Consider the following 26,259-nt stretch of genomic DNA (forward strand, 5'->3'; position numbering starts at 1 on the left):
TCCTCTTCTCCAGCCTCGAATCCCTCACTCCCAACCCCCTTACTCCAATCCAGTACCTTGAATTGGATATTGCCCTCTCCTAATAAATTTTTTTTTTCAACGTTTATTTATTTTTGGGACAGAGAGAGACAGAGCATGAACAGGGGAGGGGCAGAGAGAGAGGGAGACACAGAATCGGGAACAGGCTCCAGGCTCTGAGCCATCAGCCCAGAGCCCGACGCGGGGCTCGAACTCCCGGACCGCGAGATCGTGACCTGGCTGAAGTCGGACGCTTAACCGACTGCGCCACCCAGGCGCCCCAGCCCTCTCCTAATAAAGAGACAAATTTCAGAGAATTGTAAGTAGTGATTTGGTAGTTTCTTGGTAGTTAATTACGTGGCCCGAGGAAGCCACCACTAAAAAGTACGATTAAATCTACGAAATGAGTAACAAGACAGGGCTTGGACTAGGGCAGAGCAAAGTGGATGGATTTAGAAACCATGTTGGGGATGGAGTCAATAAAGTTGCCGACAAAAGGAATCTCAGTGGCTTCTGAGACCTCACTGATGCCATTTGCTGAGAAAGGAGTGGAAAAGGAAGGCAGATCTGGGGGAAAATTAAGGGTTCTGGTTTTGGCACGCGATATCGAGAGCATGTTAGGACACTTCACGTGCCGTTTACATGTGGCGATGCCTGTGACACATCGAAAGGTAAATGGTTGCATATTCACATCCATGTTATGAAACACTTAATCCTCCTGTAAGAATGAGGTAGAGCTAGGGGCGCCTGGGTGGCTCAGTCGGTTGGGCGTCCGACTTCGGCTCAGGTCACGATCTCGCGGTCTGTGAGTTCGAGCCCCGCGTCGGGCTCTGTGCTGACTGCTCAGAGCCTGGAGCCTGTTTCGGATTCTGTGTCTCCCTCTCTCTCTGACCCTCCCCCGTTCGTGCTCTGTCTCTCTCTGTCTCAAAAATAAATAAATGTTAAAAAAAATTTTTTTTTAAAAGAATGAGGTAGAACTATATGAACCAACACGGAAAAGGGTCCATAATACGAAGCGAGAAAAACAAAGCACAGATCAAAACACATGGTATTCACGGATTTTTAAGTCCATGTGTGCCTCGTGTATGTTTATTTTATTACACATAAACACAGATCTGGAAGGTTCTACAGCAAATTTGCAACAATGGCAATCTCTCAGGAGAAGAATGGGAGGAGAGGTCTAGTGAAAGATTTTCAAGCGCCTGTTCGGCATGCAGTCCCCCAACTCCACCATTTCTAAACGAAACCCCTGTTGGTCAAGCATCTTACGCCATCCCCAGATGCTTTGTCTAAACCAGTTAGAATCATCCCATCCCCCTGGCCAGTCCCTAACCCTGGGCATGCAGCACCTGGCAGTTAATCAGTGGCTGCCTCCTACCCTCCAGATTTCCCGAGAGGAGTCAGTCCTGAGCCAGCTCTTCCTGGGGTCACTGCAAGGGTCACATTACAGCTCTCAGGGTAGTTCCACTGAATCCGCCCCGCCTCCCACCCCCCTGCTCAGCCTTGAGGTAAGTGAGCAGCATGCCTTAACCTGCACCCCAATATTCTCTTTACAAACGCTTCTCACAAAATCACCTCTTTCCAAATACTCTCTGCTCCAGTGACTGACTTATTTATTTATTGTGCGAGTCGGGGAGAGTGACAGAGAGAGAGAGAGAGAGAGAGAGAGAGAGAGAGAATCGCATGGAGCCCAACACAGGGCTCGATCTCACAGCCCTGGGATCATGACCTCTGCCAAAACCAAGAGTTGAACACTCAGTTAACTGAGCCACCCAGGCACCCCCTCCAGTGACACCCTTACAGACTCAAAATTGCTGGAAAAGTTAGAGAGGGAGGGAGCCAAACCATAGGAGAATCTTGAACACTGAGAACAATCTGAGGGTTGATGGGGGGTGGGAGGGAGGGGAGGGTGGGTGATGGGCATTGAGGAGGGCACCTGTTGGGATGAGCACTGGGTGTTGTATGGAAACCAATTTGACAATGAATTTCATATTAAAAAAAATAAATAGTTAAGAAAAAAAATAAAATTCCATCCTAAAATAAAAAAATAAAATTAAAAAAAATTGCTGGAGGAGTTCAAGAGGTATGGAACTGATTCTGAGGTATTTCCTTCCAAAAAATACACATATGGTCTGACTCCTGCACTGTGTTATCTGTTATCTATCATATCATAGCATCTAAGCCAAAACTTCTAAATTAAAATCCTGTCGTTACATGTATTACATGAAGAGGAAAATATTAAATGAATGAACGTGGTCATTCATGATATAGAATACTTTAATACAAAATACTTTCATACAAAATGCTAACCCTGCAAGAATTTCAGGCACGGTGATGAGGTCAACAGGGATTATTTCAAGAATGTGCAACCAAATCATGCAGAAATGGTTATCGCTATCATGTTGGAGTCTCAATATGTGATTTTTCAAGTTCTGTTCAGAGAGTTGGAAACACAGATACACCAGGCAGCCCGTGACCTATCCTTTAAAATAAAACAAACATAGTATGAAAACATTTATTGTAACCTAGACAAATGTGAAATTTGTTGTATTACAAGAATAAGGTAAGAAGGTGTGTGTGTGTGTGTGTGTGTTCTATTAACATGACTTCCCCCCAAGTTTTCTTTGATATATTTAAAGGAAATGAGTAAAGCAGAAACTGTAAATTTTCAAACAAGCATGATGATTTGGAATGGTTTCCATTCCAAACTTCTACACTAGTCACAAAGCTTTGGGAAATTCCATGTGTTAATCAGGTTGTTAATACGATTTGTTCAATTCCAAAATACAGGTTTTAAGGCATCTGCACCATTCGCTCCACTAACCTGACTAGCTATCTCTGAAGCTTTCTTGGCATGTTGTATTTCAAGGGTGTCAGTGCCAGTGTGCATCCCCCTCCCTTTAATTTTTGACTCCAGGTCTTTCTTGTATTCTTTCTGCAAAAAAAAAAAAAAAAAAGAAAAGAAAAGAAAAAGAAAAAAAAGGCTACATTTCATAATATTCATACACTCTGGGGATAAACATACTATCTATAATCAATGATACCAAAAGATGGCTGAATATATAAGAAGAAAATACAGCTTGCTTCGTACTACGAATGATCACCTAGAACTCAATTTTCTGAGCTGCTTAGAACTGTATCACTATTCTCACTGAAGAAGAGTATAGGACGCTCTGAAGGTTGTTACCATACATGGTGAGAATTTTCACTGACAACGGTCTGAAGGGCTGGAGGATAGAGAGGTAGGTTTAAGAGAGTTGATGCTAGAGAAAGAAGGCTGGCTTTGAGGCCAGAGCTCTCAACTGCGGTGTGACACAAGGAATGTTTAACATTTCTGGTTTACTCATCTGCAAAATGGGTGTAATAATTCCTGCATACAGGATCTATGTGAGGATCAGTGAGAGAGCATATAGCATAGTGTCCAGGGCAGAATAAGTGTTCAATAACTGATAGCTTCTTTTGGTCTTTTACTCCTATTTTCATATGCTAAGGCTCATTTATTGCTGTTCCTTCTGCCATCATGCCATTCAACTGTATGGGGATGGACTCTGCCATTGAGAGTCTAAAACGATCTTTCCGAGCATTACGGACAAGTGATTACAAGCTCTACATCTGAATGTGGACTGCACATGTCACCCTAACAGAAAAATCTGTACAGAATTACTAATTTCAGAATGTGTGATGACAGTATTAGCCAAAGACATCATAGTGCTTTCTTTAGTTTATTTAAAGAACATGAATATGGCCAACGATGAGTATACATTTTTTTAAAAACACATAAAAATCTTGAATCTTTTATATTAAAATATGATACGACTAAACTACCAAAGATGTTAACTAAACAAATGAGTGACCATGAGAACCATACCAGATCATCCGCACATTACACTCCTCTGGCTCCAGATACAATGATTAGGACGGATGGGTGTGGGCACAGGATACAAGTGGATCCAATGAGATTCAATCCTAGGACCTTCACTGTCACTATAAGAAACAGGTGCTCACTTCCCACTGAGATTACTGGCACAGAGGTGAGTCACCCTACTGTGAGGAGGGGCCATCACTTGGAGGCAGCCTCCCGAGGTTGAAGCAACAGAGAAGATAACAGAACTGAGAGATGAGGGAAGAGAGACATCATTTGAATTCCAACCTGAAGGAGACTTGACCTTGAACTTCGCTATTCATAAGCCAAAACATTCCCTTGATTGCTTAACCAGGTTTGAGTTGGGCTCCTATCATTTGCAGCCTGACGAATGGGGTCACCCTCATCACCACCATCACAGGTTACCAACATCCGGGGACACAACTCTAAATTTCTCACTGCTCAATTCAGTTAGACTCTCCTCCGTGCACAGTGCCATTACCCGACACCAAAGTAACATACCACGAGGATGAAAGAAAGCACTGAGTGCTTCAGGAACATTCCATTCCTTCCTACAAGTTCCATGCCAAGTAAGCAACGGATTTCATTTCCCAAAGAGGTTGCTGTGGGCTCACCCAGCAGCTGGGGTAAGGGCTGGAGGGCTCCGCTGGGCTGGGAGCAGGAGAGCTCGTGAACTGTCCTGCAACTCTTGATGGAACACAACGCCCGCCCCCAACCTTCTGCCTTTCACTTACTTAAAAGATCAAGTTAAATCTCATAAAAGTAGTCGGGCTTCTTATTTAGTCTGATTTATGTACATTTCTCTACGGTGGGGAAACGGTCATGGTTCTCATGCCACGTGGAAAGGAGATGGTGAACACACTTTTTTGTTTTTTTAGTTCATCGACTGGGAAATGACAACTAGGACATAGCTACTCGTATTCATCTCCTACACAGAAGTTGTGGACTGTCTGTAATCTTGGAGAAAGATTTACAGACAAGGAAATCAGCTGAGAAATCCCTACATTCTCAGCTGGTGAATAAATCTACTCACCTCGCTTGCCATTTCAGATGCGCGTTTTGCTCGCTGAATGTCAAGAACGGCTGAGTTAAGTTCCATTCCTTTCCCTCTTATTTCATTTTCCAAATCTTTTCTATATTCCTTCTAGGAGACAAGAACATTACAGTTCAACACTTCCTGGGACACTCTTTAACTGATAAACCGTTTCTCATGTTTTCTAGAGATCACAGAAAGGAGAAAATATTTCTAGAGGCAATGAATCAGACTCTTGAGTATTTATGCTCCTTATTTCCCACAGAGACTTCATTTTCTCTTTTAGTCATGTTTAGGGTGGCTTCCAGTATTATCAGTAATTTCCCTTTCATCCTTTCTTCCAATATATTTTGGTACCATATTGGTGCCATATTTTAAAAAGATGTCTCCCTTTTAAGTGGTGAGGAAGGTCTTAGGAATGGATGCTTCTTATTAATTTTTTGAAGTATTTCTTTGAAAGCTGTCTATAAAATATGAACCACCAACAGATCACAGTTGAAAAAGAATTGAAAATTACAAAATCAAAAGGACTGATGTAGCCAAAGTTTAAAAAAAAAAACCCACTTTATTCAGATTCATAAAACCAAATAATTTCCTACAGATTGATAATACATAGTTTGAGTGTCATCTATTTTAACATTATATTTTAAGTAGATCCAAATGTCTTTACTAATATTTACATATAACTTGGGTTTTTTTTTCTGCTAATGAATTTCTTTTTTTTTCCTACTGAATGCATTATGAAAACAATATATATCTTGATCCGATTCAACTAAGTCGCACTTATGACCAACTTGGCAGATAAAAGATGAGGCTTCCTCTAATAATAAGAAGTCATGTTCCAGTTAATTCTAGGGTTTATTTGATGTTATTTTCTCCTTGTCCAGCATAATTAAATTAGCTAGTCCTCTGCTTAACTAATAGCCTACAAGACATTGTAATGACCCGAATGTAATTTTGGAAAGAGCTCTGGAGTCCAATGATCTGGATGAAAGTCAGAGTGCTTCGCTTATTTGGTCACGTGACCTCCAAAAGACTTTAAGTAACTGAGCCTTGATTCCACACACACAGGCAAAATGAAAATAAAAATACTTTTTCCACCAATGTCTCAGGGCAATTGGGAGAATGAAATGAAGTATGAAACAATATTTTGAACATTCTGAATGGCAGTATAAATGTAAAAACCATAATAAAGTAAAAACTGCAAAGACAATTTAAAGCTAAGTGCTTATACTTAGAAAAGTTACAATTTCATTAAGCTACTGAGAGTCCTTTTAAAAGAACTGAATTAGAAGATTTTTTAATCATCGTCTTCTGGGCCATTTCCTATCCTGATGCATACGTTCTGAATCAATAAATCTAAAATAAGATTCATTCAAAAAGAGAAATGAAAGAGAAAGTCAATGGCATGTACATTAAAGTCATTTACGGACCTTAAAATAGACCTTACACTGTCATTTGTATATAAATGCGAAAAAGATTTCCTTTTCAAAATTTCATATAAATAGTGCATATTTTTTAAATGGAAGACAATAATAGTAGGAAGTTGCCATTTGATTAGCCTTCAACTTCAAAAAATTTTATAGAACTGGCAGGGAGAAAAGGTAGGATAGCACAAGCACTCTTCCATAAATTATACACCTATTTCAGTCCCACATACATCGCAACAGTGAAGCACATTAAATTTCTAAAAGCAGTTCAATGGTAAAGGCCAACTGGCAGTCAGTTATTAAGGAAGTTCATGTAGGTAATTGTACTTGAATTTATTTCACTGGTTTAAGATATTTCTTTCAGGAATAGTTTCTTCAGTTCAAAATTCAGGGTGAAATGGAGGTTTCTAATACTTCCCCTTAATGTGAAAAGAATCTATTAAAAAAAATTTTTTTGATAGAGAGAGAGAGAGACAGAGCACAAGTGGGGGAGTGGCAGAGAGAGAGGGAGACACAGAATCGGAAGCAGACTCCATCCAGGCTCTGAGCTGTCAGCACAGAGCCAGATGGGGGCTCGAACCCAAAGATGGTGAGATCATGACCTGGCTGAGCCGAAGTCGGATGCTTAACCAATTGAGCCACCCAGGCGCCCCTAAGGAGAATCTATTTAAGCAGGGAGTTGGAAGAGCTCCAAGTTACTTTTCAGGCATTAATAAACAAAAACAAAAATAAATTTTTAAACGGATGGACTAGGAGCATGATATTTTTAGTTGTTAGGTTCGAAGACCTTAATGTTCAACAAAGGTAATCCATTAATTGTGAGCCAAAATGCACCAAGTTAGGGGATGGGGAGAATCCTGCTGAGAGTAAAATGAAAAATCAACACGAGTTCCTATGGTCTATATACTGAATATTTGTCCCCCTGAGAACACAATCCACTCATAAATAATGTGCCGTTTATTCAGACCTTCACCTTGGAGCATCTCATTTCTGCTATCAGATGTCATGAGAATGCTACAGGGGTGCTGCAGAAAAAAACCAACTGTTTATAGATCTTCCGAGATATAACCAAACACAAAATCAGAATATTTTTCAAGTTTTTTCCAGGAAATCTGGGTGAGTTTTCCCCCCAACTTTAAGTGGAAATATTAACACACACTTTCCTGTTTCTAATGAAAATGAAAAACTCTACTAACAAAGGTTAAAGTGAGAGTGGGGGAACGGATTAACATCTTAAACAGTAGAGAACTGTCAGGTAAATACTTCCTGGGTTCTTTCTTTAGCTTTCTATCACGATATTTAACAGCAAATCACAAGATCATACCTCTTTCAGAAGGTTGGTGATGTACTTAACATGTAAAAATTCTGGAGTCTTGTCTAAATCGAGTGATGACCTTCCTTTAATCTCCTTCTCAAAATCCTCTCTGTAAACTTTCTGTTAAATAAAACCATGTAATTTTAAATTTAAGAAAATACTAGTGACTGTTGAGAAGATATTAGTACCAGAGTTCCCAGAACAAAATTGATGTTTTCCTTATATAATTCTACCCCCTCAGGGTCATCAGAGCCACAAGAACACGATTCCACCTTTACCGTAAATTTTAGAATTCTACCAAACAAAAGGAGAACCGTTAAGTACCAACTGCCTCTGGGAGAGCGCTCTGAGTGAGGCTACTTAACGTCTTACTAGCGTGTCATTGTTTGACGTCAGCTGGATTGGAGAGGAAAACCAGTAAAGTTGGCTATTTGCGAATCACGTGACTGGTTGGTGCTAAAGGGAGTGGATCATCCACGGGGGAAAAAAATCTGGTTTCAAGGAAGGCCATTTAAACCACAATAGCATTAATGTTGAGGTTCTTCTCACCCCTTTCAGTGTTATCCTTTTGTGAATTCAGCAAAGACCATCTCTAAAATGTAATGGAGGCTGGTGCACATTTTCCTTTAATGATTTTGGCATTGAGACTATTTCTCTACCATCTATGGGGTTTGATATGAATTAAATTACACTGTGAGGAGTCTTCTCTCCAATCTGACAAATTGTTCTCTAGGTTCACAACAAGGAATGAAAAGGGGAATGCGCACAGTGCTGTGGAGGGCAGGCATCCATACCCCCACTTGCCCCTTGGACATTCTCTGCCATCCTTTGGCTAAGATTCCCTCCATTCCAACGTTTGAACGATGCGTTTGAAAACCAATGGCAACTCATGCGTTAGGACTATAAAACCAATCTCTCCCAATAACAAAACTGTCCATCCATGTCCATCCATGTCCATACTTACCGGACAAACAAAAGCCCGTATTTTACCAGCTAAGTATTTTATTCAAATTGCAGCACAAAGATGATAAGGGTTTTCTGCATGAGATTGTTACTAAGGCAAAATGAAAAGCCATTTCCAGGTTCATAATATACTTATTGCAGAGATAGGTAATTGTATTAAGGAGTTCTCCCAAGCCACGAGGGAGGTTAAGAGAAGCATGTCATTGCCTCACCTGTATTTGTGTCACGAACAGCAGGTTCAACAAATGACCTATGTAGAACCACACACACACACACACACACACACACACACACACAGAAAAGGCCACAATAGATGTCCTGGAAATACTAAATTTAATGAAGTGATTAAGAAGTTGCATTGAGAACATTCTGAATTAAAGGAACTATAGATATTATTAAAGAACAATGAGAAATTGTCCCCTTCTTTATGTGGAACTAACCAAAATTATACGGTTATAAAGCTGAATCCAGGGCATTTCCAGACTAAAAATGTCTCTTTAAAAAAAAAGTAAAAATATAAATATGGGTATGTTTATTTACTTCAGATAATTGACTCCAAAAATCCTTTCTTCTATGAAAAAAACATTTTACTGAAATAAGTCATTGAGGATGGTTGATTATGACCAGAACTGGCCAACACATGACTAGGGGGGGAAAAAAAAAAAAACCTTTAGTATGCTTTTTGTCAAGAGAGCTATATTTATGAAACAGAAGACAAAGAACTTTCCAAAGCCAGATTTAGAGGTTTCTTCTAGAAAGCCGACTGATTAAACCTATACCTAGAATAGAAGAAAGTGAGAGAAGCCTAATTATAGGCTGTCACAGAAACATTAGTGACTATTCCTGAGATCATAAACACTTGGCTTTACCCATAGGAGGTTCAAGAAGCTCGTTGACAAGCTTACCTCTTAAGGATAAAAACCATCCCTAAGCCAGATGGTTCTCTCTGTGTCCACTTTGTTGGATATCTTTCACATCGACTGATCTAAAATTTTCAGATATTTTATGTTTCTAGCCTTTAGAGTATAAATTTGGTCTCAAGATATTTTCTATTGGGAGATTTCTCTCTCTCTCTGTCTCCTCAAACCCTGCCGAGCAGAAACATAATTGCTGAGCCTAAAAATCCAATAGCCAATGGCTATAATTAAAGGGAAAACATGTCTCAGCCTCTGCAAAAGATAATTCCCCCCCTAGCGACAATATCAGAAATCAGAATAGTGAAAATTGAAAGCCAATATTAACAAAAGGCCCACTCAGCCCCCAATGTAAGCAAACTCCACAGCATATAATAAATGTATTACTACAGTTAAACCTTAAAGCTGTTTGCACCTGATGTCAAAACAGCCAACCAAAAGGAATCGATTAGTTCATTTGACAGATTTTTATTTTCAGTTGGCAACATTTTATTTTCCTTTTGTACTAGGTAGCCACAGCAATGGTAAAGGCAAAGGTAGCAGACTTCTAGAAACAACAGCACTTTTCCAGTGCAGAAGGTGCCTTTAAAATTCCTGTCATCGGCATAGTGAAATCTGTTCTTAGGGAATCTTGCCCTTTTGAGGGTCCATCCCCAACAGAAAAAAAATCAACTGAGCATTTCATGCAAAGAAAAACAAGTTGGCCTACTTTGCCCATTGACTCTCTAAGAAGAAGATTCTCTTTATGTTTGGGGGGATGGTTGTTTGTTTTTTTAATCCATCTGGTTTTTATGACTTTAAGTGAGGGGACTATTTGTTTTCTTCCATGAGTCCGTGTTTCTCAAAGCATGGTCGCTGGACCACCAACATCAGAAGCTCCCGGGATATTGTTAAAATCCAATTCCCAGGCTCCACAGCAAGACCCACGGAAGCACATCCCGAGGCAGCAGCGAGGGATGTGTCTTCCCAATATGCTTCCCTGAGACACAGAGTTCAAACACCACAGCCACGGGCAGGAAGAAGGGCCGGGAAAATGGGGTCTTCAGAAGAAAAAGTACAGAGAGGATCAAAGAGAAGGAAAACAGGAACATGTCCCTTTGTGAATAAAGCAAGGCAACGTAGCACAAACAGCTAAATAATAGCAGCCCGGGGCTGATGGGAAGAACACAGAAAACCCAGTTTGAAGGTGCTGGTCTTTTCCTTAAAGGAGGAGGCAGGACTATGAGTGAGAGATGGGGGAGAAGGAGCCGAGCGGGGCGAGGACTATAAACTCTACAGGCCCCGGAGGCTCAACCCGGAGGTTGCCTTCCAGCTCCCCACTTGGCATCATCACAGCACTTGACATACTATTCTTGAAATGCAGAGAAGGTGGTAGGACTGAATGTTCGCGTCACTCCAAAATGCATATGTTGAAACCCACCCCCAATGTGATGGATGCATTAGGATCCATCCTTTGGACGGACTTTCCTTTGGAAAGTCATCAGGATCGATGAGGTGAGGAGGAGGAGGCCTTCGTGATGGGGTTAGCGCCCTCCTACAAGTCACGAGGGAGCTTGCTTCCCCTGTCTACTCTCGGCTACACGAGGATACAGAAAGAAGGCAGCAATCTGCCCCCCACAAAAGGATCTCGCTAGAAACACGACCTCCCGGCACCTTGATCTCAGACCTCCAGCCTCCAGAAGCGTAAGAAATACATTTCTGTTGTTTAAGCCCCTCAGTCTGTGGTACTTGGTTACCAGCAGCCCAAACTGACAAAGACAAAGACAGGCCGGTAAAAGCTATCCCCCTAAACCTAAGTTGTGGTAGGGCTTCTCAACTATGACCAAATTTACCTGCTCCGCCAGGTCAGTTAAAACCAACAGCTAATTTAGTCGAAAGATTCGCCTGACTATTCTTGATCAGACTCCTCTCTATTGGCTTAAGAAGTTACAAGATATGAAAAATACACGCGATGATCTTCTCCTTTCTTGCTTGAAGAAGAAATCAGACGACTTGGACAATTCAACAAGCCACAGTAATGTCTGAGTGCCCTTTCCTTGCGAAGAGGAATTATGACATTTCAACCAACAGCACATAAACTGTTTTCAAAATTCTTGTGTGAGTTCTATTGTCCAGAAGTTATCTTTTCTCCCTGTTTCGGTGTTGTTACTGGAGAACAGAAAAGATGGTTCCCACGGAGCACACATAGCTGGAACACCCCAGAACACTGGGCTGTAGTCAGCTGATAGTACTGTTCACTATTTCTGTCCCTCTGAAGTAATAACTTGGTGTACCCATAGAATCTGGATGTTGGCTGCAGAGAAAACCTTCTGTGCCTGGTATCTGGTCCCCCAAAATGTAGGGACAAAACATGAACAAAAGAAATCTCACTGGGAAAGAGCAAAATCATTTGGGAAATATCTGGACACGACTCAGCATCATTTTAAGTAGAGAACAAAGTACATACATACAAAAAAACTCTTAGCTTCTCTCTTCTCTTGATATTTTAAAACTTCCATGTCACTGTTTATTTGGGGGAGGGAGGGAGGAATCAACTAAATAAGCTAACAGAGACACGAGAATCTTTCATGACTTTCCCAGGCCCTAAAACATTGGCATTTCCTGGATATGTAATTTCAGATAAGACAATTAATTTCAGTGGATAATCATCAATCTAGGGGATTAGTTGACATATATAAAGGTTTGATCATATTGCTTAGCACAGAGTAAGTATCTAATAAATGTTCTATTGTCGCTGAAAAATAAAAGGCAAATAAAGCAACCAGCCCTTCGTTTTCTTTTCCTTTTTTTTTTTTTTTCCTCCTCATCAGACTTTTTACCTGGACACAAACTGAAAATGTCAACTTTGTAATCACAGGATGTGATCAGTTGGGAGAGCATGTGACTATCGATCTCAGGGTCATGAGTTCAAGGCCCACGTTGGGCGTAGAGAATACTTAAAAATAAAGAAACGAAAAAAATAATTGATAGCAAATCAAAGGGACTCACCTCACTATGCATCTTTTGAGCCTCCTTTGAAGCTTGATACAATGGCGTCTCAACAAATTCAAGCATGGATTTCCCCTTATTTTTCTCATATTCTTCTTTATACTTAACCTTCATTGAAAAAAAAGTATAAAGAGCACATAAAGTTCATTAGCCCTTCCACAAATAGAGCGAAGTAAAATCAGTATGTCCAAAATTAATCATCCTGGTTTCTAAAATCACATTATTCTGGCCACTTTGGGTTAGTCAGTGGGTCCCCTGTGGTTAATGACGTACAAAAAAAAAGTAAGTTAATGACGTACAAAAAAAAAGTAAACAGGCAATATATAAAAATATTTAAGAAGTAAAAATAACTTAGAACTACTAAATAACGTAGTTCTGGGACTTGGATGAAGTATTTAAATTACCGCGATATACAGATATATCTCATATGTAAGGGGTTAATATGGATACGATCATTTTATACACAGAGACAGAGCTGCAGAGATCCCTGCGATGGCTTCAAAAGTCTATGAGTAAATCATGAACAAGGAGGAAAACATAGTGCGATTTTGTCTTTCTGTCAAAGGGAAGGCAGTGTTCTCTGGGGGCACTGAATTTTTCCATAGATGTTGAGCAACACACACACACAGAGCTTTTATGAGATTGCTTTCAGTTTCACCCTGCATTATTTAATAATATCATGTCATGAATTATTTATTTCAATTACAACCAATCTCCATCTTATTTTAGTTTATAAAATGATCGATAAGTTCCATCTCCTAATAACAGAAACCAGAATTATACGTAGCTGTCAGAGTGATTGGCTTTTTCTTAGCAGTGTCCCTTTTTAAATTAAATTCCCAGAAAAGTTTTGATCATGATTCATTTCCTTCAGAAATGTATTTTCATTAAAATCCTTAGGTGTAAATAATTTTTTTTTTATGAAATTGCTCCTTAAGTTATATAATAACAGCAGTTTTAATGGCATTTCAATACAAAGGCAGCTTTTCAATACTTAGAACTTTGTGATAGTGGGAAATGTTACAGATTTTTTTGAATTCCTATTTGTAGGACGACTTTTGTTTCGGAGAAGTAGCTAGAGTGATCAATGAGAGTGTTTGAAGTGTAGTAACATACTATGGTAGGATAAAACTTTGTGGGAAAAAATAAATGAAAATAAGAATACAAAGAGAAAAAAAAAAAAGTATGTTTCCAAAGCTTAAAGGAGAGCTGATCTGTATATATTTTTTAATTTTTTGTTTGTACATTTTTTAAATAAATGAAGGTGGGTATCAAATCATTAAGGAATGTATGTTCCACAGAGTACGTTTAATAGACTGATGTAAAATTATATCTTAATAGATGCTAGAATGACATCTTTTGTAACTACTCAGAATAAAAGAAATATGCAGATACCAACTTTAAAGTGTGCATGGAAAAAGAAATTTTAAAATTTCTTTCAGGGAATACACAGAATCTTATCGTTGAAAGAAACATTAACATAAGATCATTTTTAATCACACTGGTAATTGAGCTGAGAAATTATACTAAACTTTGCGCCCGGAAAATGAATTCTGCAGCTGAAAACGACAAATAGGTACACTATAAAAACTGAAATCGTCAGGAGATTTGATCATTTAAGTAACTGATACAAAAGTTTAACATTGTGTGAAGGATCTTTCTTTACGAAATGCTTTGCCCCCGAAACATGGTTCCAGCTTTCCCAACCCAGTGAGACCGAATAGTGTTTGAGATCTTCCAAAGCAACGTTCACTTCCTCAGGATGCAGGTCCTTTTCGGCTGTTGCCCCGGCTCAGGGGAGGCCTGTGGCGGTGGGTAGTTAAAGGGTCCAGAAGGCGGTGGGGGGAGGGGTTGCGCACCTGACTCTGGAGCTTGGCGTTGCCTTTATGGTGCAAGTGTTCAGCGGCGTCCGCATCAAAATGGTACATTCCTTTGTTTTCCTCAAAAAGCTTTCTATACTCTCGCTAAAACAGAGAACGTGAAAATAAAATCAGGATAAAAGAGACTGATTAAAGCAACTAATCCTTAGGAATGCAAACTAAAAAGTACAAGGCAACAAGAGCGGCAAACCCATCGTGCTGGCTGCTCTTGTGGACTTCCCACACTAAGGGAAACCACAAGGCCAGGCAGACCAGCTCTAGGTGGTCAAGGCAAGACACCCAAGAGAAGCAGGGGACAGCCAGCTGTCAGCACAATGTGAAAGACACTGGGGAGTGGCAATGTTAAAGCCAGTGACGGGACTCGTGTGACCAAGCAAGGTGGGCAAAATAAAGGCGATCTGTCCAGCCCGTATCCTCAAACAGAAATGTGTTTGATGGCATCTACGAGAAGAGAAGGAAAGAAGAACCAACAGAGGAAAGGAAAGTGGGGGGCAGGAAAAGAAAAAAGTTGTACAGGAGGGCTCGGCCATGAGAATGACTGGCAAGGATCATAAGGAAAATGAGAGAGTGAGAACTAATTCAAATAATTTTCCTAAAAGGAGAGGGTAGGTGGTGCCTGCGAGAAAAACAGAGGAGTCTGGGTAGAGCCGGTTGAATTTTTAAGGTGAAGAAATTGGATTAAGACACAGACAAAAAGGTGAATTTGGAAGGGACACCAAATTTGGCAACCGTGGGACTCCAAATACAACAGCGTGCGATAAGACAGAAATTGCTTCGTGACTTCTCTCATTAAAGATCAGACAGTTATTTCACCCTATTCGGAAAAGCCTTCTAGAGATAAACAGTAACTCTCAAAGACTCAAGGCTACAGAGGCTTAAGGTAAAGCTGGCTGCCCCTTAAGCGGTGAGGATTTCAGGGGAAATGGCAATTTTGTGCAGGATGTAGGGAGAGGTAAGCTTGCATTCAAAAGAGAGCGGGAAAGAGCTGGCCAGAACAGAAGTGACTTTCAGGTCTTAGCAGATGCTCCAGGGATCTGAGAGTGAAACAGGAAGAGGCCCGGAGCCAGGGATGGGAAGGATGGAAGGATGCACGGGAAGGGATGTTCCACGGGGACGCAGCGATGGGTCCCCGAAGTGCTCCCAGGAGATTAGAGCACTACGGCATGGGTTCCCCCAACACTCTAACCAGAATAAAGTGAAGGAGTAAACTGCCCCCAGGAAGCTCAAGAAAATGTTCCCATCCTACGTCTCCACTGAAGAGCATAAACTCTAAATTTTGGCTCCTTTGCTAATTGAAAAAAAGTAAATAAACAATTTCGAAGGACAACAGCATGCTCAGAGACTTTATAATTTTCTTAAAAGTTATTTTATAACACGCAATTAAAATCATCATCAACTGAATGTCACTCACACTCTAGAATGTACTCCATACCAGGTTTAAAATCCAGAACTAGAGAAGCCGAAGGATACTCTGTCTGCAATAGTGGATAGAGACTGAGGAAACGTTAATAAATCCTGTCCCGGTGATCTGTTTTAGGGATGCGGAATTTCAGAAACTCCGATTTAAAAAACAAACAAACAAACTAAAAACCAAACAAAACCTATCTGAACTAAGGTCTGCAAAACCATTTTCAAGACTTGCTGTGCCTTATACAATAGTCTCTGTTGCCTCCTAGTGGGAACGACAGGATAACACGTGCTATAGATTTTTCACTTATGCAGTTATAAGAGAGCCTGAGCCCTATTTTCCAGGAGGAAATGTTCCTTCGAAGCTTTAATTAGAAAGGCCGTTCAAACTCATAAGGACAAATTTTACTCTACACACTATGTGTTTTACAAAATTTGTGATCTATCCCAAAGACATTTAGAGGTCTTTAAAAAAACAGTGATTTATAACAAGCTGACAACTAATTTTGGCAAAATGTCTGTTTATTAAGCACTTTCTTATTCAATCTTTTGATAAAATTAAGTTGCCTTTATAAATCAGCAAAATTCCCATTCTCTTCACATTAAAATTTAAAAGAGGGCAATTCTAATGTACAATAAATTTTAGCCAATGCATTATCATACAACTTTAATAAACAGACACCTCAGAGTAACGCATTTGAGTCTTAAACTCTTTTTCTCCCACGAAGTAATTATTCAGCCCCAATTTTTCTATGGGAGAAAAAAAAGTCCATAATCTAGGCAAAGGCACCACCTGAATGAAGATTTAGACTTTAAAAATGGTATATACAATAAATGGAATATGTGACTTTCCTGGGTTTCTCTGCTGAGGAGGTGACAGAAACAACTTATAGTAAGCTATGATTTCTTAATTTTGCCATTCTTATAAAATAAAGGTCAATATTCTTGAAAAGAAATATTGCCTAGGAGTGGTATGTATTCTTCCGGCTACTGAATTTTTTAATTACTCCCATGATATTTTTATTGTCTTATCTACACAGGAATCCTCACATCCTCGGGAAATTTAACCCAAACAGTCAAGGGCAAATGGCGCTGCGATGATCAAACCAGGATGGCAAAGACTGAACGTGAAGAAAGCAGCCAGCTCGGAGAATAGCAACGTATCAACTTGTAGAAACGTCCCCGTGAGGCATGGAGGAAAATGGGAATCTCAAAGAACCACTAAAGGAGCACAGGAACGTGTGCACAGGGGGACGAATGAGCACTGAAACGACAGGAAGCATGAACAAAATGTCCTTGACCTGAGTCTCATTCTACACCTGACAGTCCTCTAGGGTTCTCTGCCCAATAGACAGCAAGAAGGACAGACTGCTTTTCTCCCGAGGACCGATGATAAAGTCCATTAATTAATTTAAAAATCTCTGCAAGTACGAATTCTTTACATGCATAATCTATTTCAAGAGGAGGTCAGGGATAGTGCTGGGGAAAAGACTACTACAAAATAGTGAACAGAACTTCCAGTACTTCGAGGCCAAGCGCAGACATTTCTAAACCTGATCTGAAGCCAGATCTCATTCTTTAAAAATGTTTTTGTGTTTATTTATTTATTTTTGGAGAGAGGGAGGGAGAGAGAGAAAGTCAGGGAGGAGGAGAGAGAGGTGGGGAGAGAGAATCCCGAGCAGGCTCTGCACTGTCAGTGCAGAGCCTGATGTGGGGCTCAACGTCATGAACCGTGAGATCATGAGCTGAGCTGAAACCAAGAGTCAGACGCTCAACTGGCTGAGCCACCCAGGCGACACTTTATCTCATTCTTCAATAGTTTGGGAACCAGGTCTGGACTACAAGTTTTGTTGTTGTTGTTGTTGTTGTTGTTGTTGTTGTTGTTTCATTCCTGAACTGTGAGCATATCTCCTGAAGACAACTATTTTCACGTTCCTTGCCCAACATATTTTCCATCTAATCTTACCTGGCCCAAAGCAGACATCCAACACATCTGGATAATTTTGAGTGCCTGGATGAGCATGTAATTATTAGAGCTGGCATAGAAATAACTTGAGGTCAAATTACAGTTCATCGTATGGTAGGGGCGCCTGGGTGGTGCAGTCGGTTAAGCGTCCGACTTCAGCCAGGTCACGATCTAGCCGTCTGGGAGTTCGAGCCCCGCGTCGGGCTCTGAGCTGATGGCTCAGAGCCTGGAGCCTGTTTCCGATTCTGTGTCTCCCTCTCTCTCTGCCCCTCCCCCGTTCATGCTCTTTCTCTGTCCCAAAAATAAATAAACGTTGAAAAAAAATTTTAAAATAAAAAAAAAATTACAGTTCATCATCACCAGGGGCTATTCTGAGATGAAGGCAATGGGGCACAGGTGAGCCAGGGTCCTCAGCTATGAGAACCGGTGAAGTCGGGGTCCACACGCTTTAAGTGTTTGAAACAGCAACCAGGAGGTGAGGTCTGCCGGAATCACTACTTGGCAGTGTGCACAAATATTTTCACTAGGGCATGAAAAAAACCGCTCTCGCCCCCTAACTGCTTTGAAGAAAACGTGGAAGCCTCCACAAGACCAAAAGTAGAGTGCCAACGTAATGTCGGATTTATTTCCAGAGAAAACACAAATTAGCCTAAGACGATCTTGTATGTTACCGAGGCCCATTTGAATACCAGACACGCTGCTCTGGCCCCCCAAAAATACAAGATCCCTGCTTTAAGCCTGACCTTCAAGTGGCTTCGGTGAATGCGGAAGAAGAAAGAGGAAGAATGACAGAAAGAAGTCTCGTGCACGCACTTTGAAGTGTAGTTGTTCAACAGGAAAGGTTGCATTCGGGCGATATTAAAGAGCTAGTGAGAACCCCCTGTGTAAAGCGACAGCTTTCGTGGGCTTCGAGCAAGCAGACCGCTACTTTTGAAGGAGTTAGTAATTCAGGGAGAGGTGGAGCCCAGGCACGCCTGATGAAGCAGGTACGCTCATGAACAGGCTCAAAGCCATCGTGGCTCTCTGGGGCCACAGGGCATCCCCGGCTGCCATCAAACAAACCCACTTACTCGGCTGAGCATTTTGCTGGCTTTCAAAGCATGGTCTAAGAACAAGTTTGGGAGATCCGAGACTGGATCATGCATATTTTGAATGTCTTTCTTGTACTTCACCTATGAAAATAACAGGGAACAACATACCGTCCAGGAGAAGAAAATATTATGCTTTTGCATTATCGCCATTATTATTTTCAATACATCGAAAAACACCATGTGGTGGTAAATTAACAGGCGAGTTTACAGGCGGCCACAAGATGGTGCTCATTTACTACAGAATGAGTTAAAAAAGTTAACTGCTAGGGTCTTGAAAACATTTCGGTAATTGCTTTTATTGTTTACATATTTAGAAAGGGTGACAGTCACAGAATCGGGTAATTTTAATAGACATTCTGTTTCCAAAAGGAACAGTAACTTTATTCTTTAGAAATTACCACATTTTAATTATGCTCTGGAGCAATTTTAGGGGGTTTGGTGTTTTTTCATCCTATTGCAATACAGACCTTCTTCTTTTATTTCCAACTATTCTAAATATACAATATTAGTAATAGTAATACTAAAATATTAATAGCAGAAAATGTTTGAGCATTTACTTTGTGCCAAACATTTTATACGTAGTATTTAATTTCCACAACCCTTGTGGGTAGATACTTTAAGTATCTCCATTTTACAGAGGAGTAAACTAAGGCACAGAAAGATGAAGATATAGAATTAAGAGGCAGAACAGGATTCAAATTCAAGCAATCCAATTCTAAACCCTGTGCTTTCAAGCACTATGCTCTAGGTTCCTTTACGTATATCCCAACCCTATCTGCTTTCCATTTTTACACGCACACAAGATAAAAAACAAGTAAGACAAAGAATCCATTCTGATATTCCAGTGATCCTAACAGACCCATTTCAAGTGTTGGTACGAAACACAAGTGAGTGAAGAGGCACAAATAACAATACCTACTAAACCTCAAGGGAAATAAGCTATGCTGAGTCCCGAGGACAGGGCAAGAGTTGAAAAGTTTCAGTGATCTGACAAAGCAACAGTTCAACAATTCCTCATCTCAATACTTGCAAAGGTATTATGCATCCTTCAACCACAGCAAAGTGGTCCATTCTTTCCCATGTTTCCGTGTTTACGCTCTGCTTGATTCTAATAAAAATTTAAGGCATCTTTTCATGTCAACTGAAACTTGATTATTTTTAAAAACATAAAATGAAACCAAACCTGTGAAGAGGTATTTCACAGCGTTTGCATAAAGGATAGGAAAGACACTGTTTAAGACGTTATCCGTGCAATTTCTGAAAATTTCTTTCTTATAAACTACCATATGCCAGGTTGTACGTTACAGGAGCCCAATTTCCTGGGCACAATTACATGAGTTAACTGTTGCCATAACCACTAATTTAACATACTACATACCGCTGATTTTGCAAAACTCTATAATCTGGTTCTACTCTTGAACAGATAGAATAGTTTTATTAGCAATACTATTCCTAACTTATTAACTAATCAGTAATCAGTAACCATTAGTGGTAACTTACAATAATACATTTTCCTCGAGAAAGCTCTCAGGAAAGTATGCTTCAGTGTTTGCAACTAAAATACTTGGGAACTGCATCATCTCGATTCAGTATTAGCAATTAGTAATTACAATACAGTTGATTCTAAAGATACTGAAGGGGCGCCTGGGTGGCGCAGTCGGTTAAGCGTCCGACTTCAGCCAGGTCACGATCTCGCGGTCTGTGAGTTCGAGCCCCGCGTCAGGCTCAGGGCTGATGGCTCAGAGCCTGGAGCCTGTTTCCGATTCTGTGTCTCTCTCTCTGCCCCTCCCCCGTTCATGCTCTGTCTCTCTCTGTCCCAAAAATAAAAATAAAAAAAAATAAATAAATAAAGATACTGAAAATAATTGCCTATGAATCACACGTCATAACTTACATCGCTCACCAGTGCAGTGACAAGCTGACTTTGCCTAAAAGAAGCGTTTTCAAGAGGATTGTAACGATGTTTCTTATCCTTCATTTCACTATCAAATTTTTCTTTGTATTTAATCTGCCATAAAAGAAGAAAACAGGATAAATTAAACAGCACATTTATCTTTAAGCTTTCAAAATGAAACATTTGATTTTTAATTAGATCAGACCTAAGCTACCTTAAAAACAAATGGTAACAAAGCTTAAATTCCTGGTATTTTTCCTCCTATAAAGCTTAATTAGGCATGAAAAATTTTTTTATGGAAAAACAACCTCTACTTGAACATTGATCATAAATGCAATTAGGCATGAACTCAAATCCTATTAACAAGAATTAAACACTAAAATCTCAGGATTTTTAAATGTCAGGTTTCCATTTCTGCATTCTTATTGCCTATGATCAGTTAGAAATTGAGACCACAGATGAATGAAAGTCTATAACATTTAGAAAATGGATCCTGAGACCCAGAATTTGAATATGAATTTTCCTGAGGGAATTATTCCAAATACGGGACATGGTTTAGATTATGGTTTTTCTCATCATTTCCCAGTTGCTCAAAAAATTCATTTTTAGGGATTACATTTTCTGAAATGTCCTGGGTCTATTTAATGTCAATTTTTTATTCCTCTGCTTTAGCTCCATAGTTATATTCAGCAGCAAAGTATCTCTAATACTTACTCTGTATTATTTTTCTCCTTTTTAAAGTAGTCTATCAATTTCTCTATAGATAGAGAAATATGTGAAGGTAGGTTATGATAACTACCTGAAATGTAGATACAAGTCCTTTACTAAAAGCAAAACCCAAAAAACTAGTTATTGGAATCTCACACCCGCTTTGATTCCTGCATCCAGGAAAAGGAGGCATAGACCTCAAAAGCAGAAGCTCACTCTTTTGTTCTCTCACGATAACTTTACAATATTACAATTCTCACAGTATTGTGTTCTTACAACATTGTCCTAATGCATCTTCATTCATATGTCTTTAAGCCCTACCTCGAAAAAATTTTTTCTAATTTTTCCAAGTTTATTTATTTATTTTGAGAGACAGAGCGTGCACGCACAAGCCGGGGAGGGGCGGAGAGAGAGGGTGAGAGAATCCCAGGCAGGCTGTGCGCTGTCAGTGCCGAGCCCCATGAGGGGCTCGATCTCAGGAACTGTGAGATCATGGCCTGAGCTGAAATCAAGAGTCAGATGCTCAACCCACTGAGCCACCCACCCACTGAGCCACCCAGGGGCCCCTCGAAGTAATTTTTATCGAGAAGCAATTTGGGTCTGGCTGCCACTCTCTGTTTTAATTGAGTGTACATTGGGTGATGTCTTCCTCAAGGACACATGTCTGGTACCTATGGGAGACCGCTAGTGAAAATCTTGGTGAGAATACATTTGGAAAAGATTCCAGGATGGCTTACAGGAAATATTTTCTGCTGTGCCTCCATTTGCTAGTAATAACTTTCTGATAGTCGCATTGCCTTACAAATTCAGGCGAAACCTCATTTATTCTAATTAATTAGACTAGTTAATAAACTTTACAAAGCAAGAAAAACTCTGATTTTATACGAAATATATGTATTTATGTCTTGAAATCAGGCACAATATCACCAATGAAATAAATTTAGATCTCATTTGCTATTTTCCACGGTCATGGGCACCACAGCAAAAGTTTCCCCTCCCTGGTCCTCCTCTAAATTCCACTCCCGTCACAGGGCACTTGTCCGTCCCTCTTCCAGGACACTTGTCACCATGTTTTGATCTGTGCTTTTGTCTCTCTAGGTTTTTAGTGCCTAAAGGACATTTGCTTGACAATGAGAGGAGGCTCTCTTAACTGTCTTCCACCTGAATGGCACTCCTGACTCAGCCAGATTCACCAACACTCTCTCCTGACTGAACAAGACATTCTAACTGATGGCCTCAGTGCCCTGAACGTTCTGGTAGCTGTTTACACCATCAACCAATCCACCTATGCAATCCTGGCTTGCACCAAGTTTTCCTTCAACGATTCAAATTCTCCAACCCCGGGCACCATAAGCATCTTAGTTACGTATTAGCTAAGTGGCAAAATTAGGTTATATCCTCTCTGAGAAGAGAGAGCCTGTCCTACCGTCTGCCCACAGCATGGAGGGGGTGAAACTTGGAAATGAACCTGGAGCCAATGGCATTCTCACCTGCCATTTGTTTTCCCAGGCGAAGGTATGGTTCCGAAAAGCAATAATCGATCCACATTGCGATGACTCCTTTTTCCTCTCCTCACTACATCGAGCCTGTGTTGAGTTCCTGCCATGAGATAGGATGAGTTCCCACCCGAGGCTGGGGGTGGGATCAAGACACGCTCTGTCAAGATGGGGGTCGGTAATCTTTCCAGCAGCAGATCTGACTGAATCACAGTCACTTAAAAGTGGTTTAAGCGCCCCAGCACTTCCATTCCCGTTAGCTACGTTATAAACTTGCCAAGAGTCAAGCTGAGTTCGTCCCTAACCCCATTTACGCTGGCTGTACTTATCATAATCACGTGATTTAATTTAATACTCCAAAGACTGATATAATATATATTAATATACATATGCATGTATGTATGCATATGTGTGTTTATACTCCTGTGCTCACCAAGTCCCCGTCCCTGAGGGAGGCCCCGGGGACATGCAGTAAAAAATGAACTTGATTCCATCCAGGCGTCACTGCTGATGGTTAGGCGCAAAGACAAATTCTGGGAGGGTGAGCTGGCTGCAGCAGCACAGGGCAATGAGGCCACGGAGCCACATGTTGTGGCAGACCCTCTTCAAGTCTGAGGAACCAAGGGTATTTGAGTTAAGGCGCGAAGAGAGTGTACTTAGTGAGGGAAAGCGGGGAGAGGGGTGGGGGGGAAGGGGCATGCTGATAGAGTGTGCCCAGAGGGAACAGCAGGTGGAAGGCGAGAGAGGGGCACACAGCATGATCAAGGAATTTAAGAACACAAGGGTGGCCAGAGGATGGAGATTACACGAGAGACTGGAGAGCAGGACTGGCCAGGTCCTACGGAGCTCTGTAGCTGCCATGGAACTTGGGCTTCATCCTAAGGCCGGTAGGAAGTCATTCTAAGCACGTTTGCGACTTGAGCAGGTTTGCCACCGGAAGGATTCCGGACGCCAGTCTGGACAGAGCGTGTCTTGATCCCACCCCCAGCCTCGGGTGGGAACTCATCCTACCTCATGGCAGCAACTCAACACAGGCTCGATGTAGTGAGGAGAGGAAAAAGGAGTCATCGCAATGTGGATCGATTATTGCTTTTCAGAAATATACCTTCCCCTGGGAAGAACAAACGCCAGAGTCGATGGCAGGTGAGAACGCGTCACGTTCATTTCCAAGTTTCACTCCCTCCATGTGGCCTCCGTCCCTCATGTAACTGTGCTGGCATGCGGAGAGCAGGATGGCTTCTCTGTGCTCAGAGATGATGTAACCGACACTTGCCACTTAGCTAATACTAGATTAGACTATTTTCTAATTTTGGACATATTTAAATTATCTGGGTACGTCTATTCTCCCATTAGACAGTGAGCCAGGAACAAAGTTTTGTTCATTTTTTTATCCCTAGGGCCTGGAATAATGGATTGGAATGGATTTGGTACTTCCTATATGTTTATTAAAGAAATATATAAATTAATGATGAAAATGATAAGCAAAAACTCTCTTTTATGACTCACACAATGAGTCAAACCTTGAGACGTGTCGGAGATTACAAGATCTCTAATATTTCTCTAACTCTCCAAGTACACACACACACACACACACACACACACACACATGCACACACACGTATGCATGCACACCACAGTCACTGTTAAATCGATCGGAACTAGAGCCCATGAAGAAGATAAAGAATGTGAAAGGAATGCAAAACAATAGATATAAAAACATTATACTGAATCTGTATTTTACTGTATAGTTCCTGCTAGGCTTGCATTCGTTCATTCATTCACTCATTCAAGAAATATTTATGTAATGGCTCCTCTGTGCCGGTCACTGGGCTAAAGAGGGCCATACTGAAGAGACTGAAGGAACAGTTGGTAACTGTGTTCAAATATTTGAAAAAAATCAAAACATGGCATTTGCTCTACTGCGGAAGGTAACGTTAGTATCGACGCGTAGTTAGTATACGTGGGTAGTTAGTCTCCATGGTTTCTGTGGATAATGATGAAAAGAAGTTACATTTAGGCTAATACCTGTAGGATGCGCAGAAACCATTCAGATGAACGTTAGGAACTTTTTTTCTGAAAGCCCTCTCTGATGTCCCAGACTGCTGGTGTATTTTTGAAACATCCCGCCTTTACCCAGTCACAGAGATCACACCTTGGTGTCATTATCTGCCACGCCGCTGCACTGTGGATCTTTCCCATTAGGCTGTAAGCTCAGTGATGGCAGGGGCTGTATCTGTCCTGTTCACCTTTGAAAATCTACCCCCAAGCACAGGGTCCAGCATGTAATATCTATCTCATCTGAACCAATACATGGATGGAGAAGGGATTCTTTCATTGAAAGGCAGGAGCAGGTACCTTCCACGGTGTCCTCAAATTGTGATACAGCCTTGCGATAGATTTTGATGAGAACTTTATTTTTTTTTTTCATTCATCCAGTATAGCTTACTTAGAACCCTGATTGTTAAGTTTCAATATCCACCTCAATACCTTAAGACCGTTCTTTTCAAAATGGAAAAATACCAATTCCCATCTAAGTAAAGGATTCTACTTTCAGAAATTGTTAGCATTCTATCTATTCATTCAGTATCTCTTGAGGCATTATCTGTATTAACCTCTATACTAGGCACTGCTTTTACATATTCCTGAGGATAACAAACTCACATTTAGGTGACAGAGTCAGAGATGATCATCGGGTAGCCATTACTGAATACTAGAGATCACAGAATTGATGTTCTGGAGAAGAATAATAAGAAATCCCAAATTCACATTCTTTCGAAATATGCATGGGAAACTGCATGCCTCACATGTAATGAGCATTAGTCACAGCTTAGGTCCTAATAAGGGTGAACTAGGGGCATAAATTACACATCTTAGGAATAATTGGGTACATAAAATAAGCTATTCAGAACTAAATGCCATTCTAATGCAATATTCTCCTGAAAGTATTTAATAGAAGTCTAATATCTTAAAAATATAACAAAGTGTAATAAAGTACTCTCATGACATTACTAATTAAGCACAGAGTAATGCAAATGATCCCAAAATTTGTGATCATACTTCACACAAAATCATGGTTGTGTTTGCGTGGAGGTTTGAAATCCATTCACACTCTTAATTCACAATCCAAATATAGAAATATATTACAAATTGTCTCAATACCAAATTGTCTCCCCTCGACTTACGAGTCTAACCTGCACACAACTCCTTTCGGGACAACTTTATTTTTAAAGATTTCTACCACTGCTACGCATTGGGTTATACGCCCTAAGACTT

At 40.5% G+C, this 26,259-nt stretch overlaps 1 protein-coding gene across 12 annotated transcripts in view; it reads right to left on the reverse strand.

Annotated features, from left to right (window-relative positions):
• The window catches only part of NEBL (nebulette), a 368,000-nt gene that overhangs the window by 54,519 nt on the left and 287,222 nt on the right, over window positions 1-26,259 (reverse strand). For 8 of the 12 annotated variants that reach the window (XM_043561698.1, XM_043561697.1, XM_043561693.1 and 5 more), the window contains 7 exons: window positions 20,783-20,896; window positions 18,868-18,969; window positions 14,404-14,508; window positions 12,545-12,652; window positions 7,689-7,799; window positions 4,935-5,045; window positions 2,843-2,953 (listed from right to left, as the gene is read on the reverse strand). The exons of 2 other annotated variants lie outside the window; for them this stretch is intronic. In XM_043561698.1, coding sequence (XP_043417633.1) covers window positions 2,843-2,953; window positions 4,935-5,045; window positions 7,689-7,799; window positions 12,545-12,652; window positions 14,404-14,508; window positions 18,868-18,969; window positions 20,783-20,896 — 762 coding nt within the window. The remainder of the gene's footprint in view (window positions 1-2,842; window positions 2,954-4,934; window positions 5,046-7,688; window positions 7,800-12,544; window positions 12,653-14,403; window positions 14,509-18,867; window positions 18,970-20,782; window positions 20,897-26,259) is intronic. 2 more of the 12 variants (XM_043561699.1, XM_043561696.1) reach the window with 2 other exon arrangements.

The sequence above is a fragment of the Prionailurus bengalensis genome, chromosome B4, assembly GCF_016509475.1.
Source record: "Prionailurus bengalensis isolate Pbe53 chromosome B4, Fcat_Pben_1.1_paternal_pri, whole genome shotgun sequence".
NCBI lineage: Eukaryota > Metazoa > Chordata > Mammalia > Carnivora > Felidae > Prionailurus > Prionailurus bengalensis.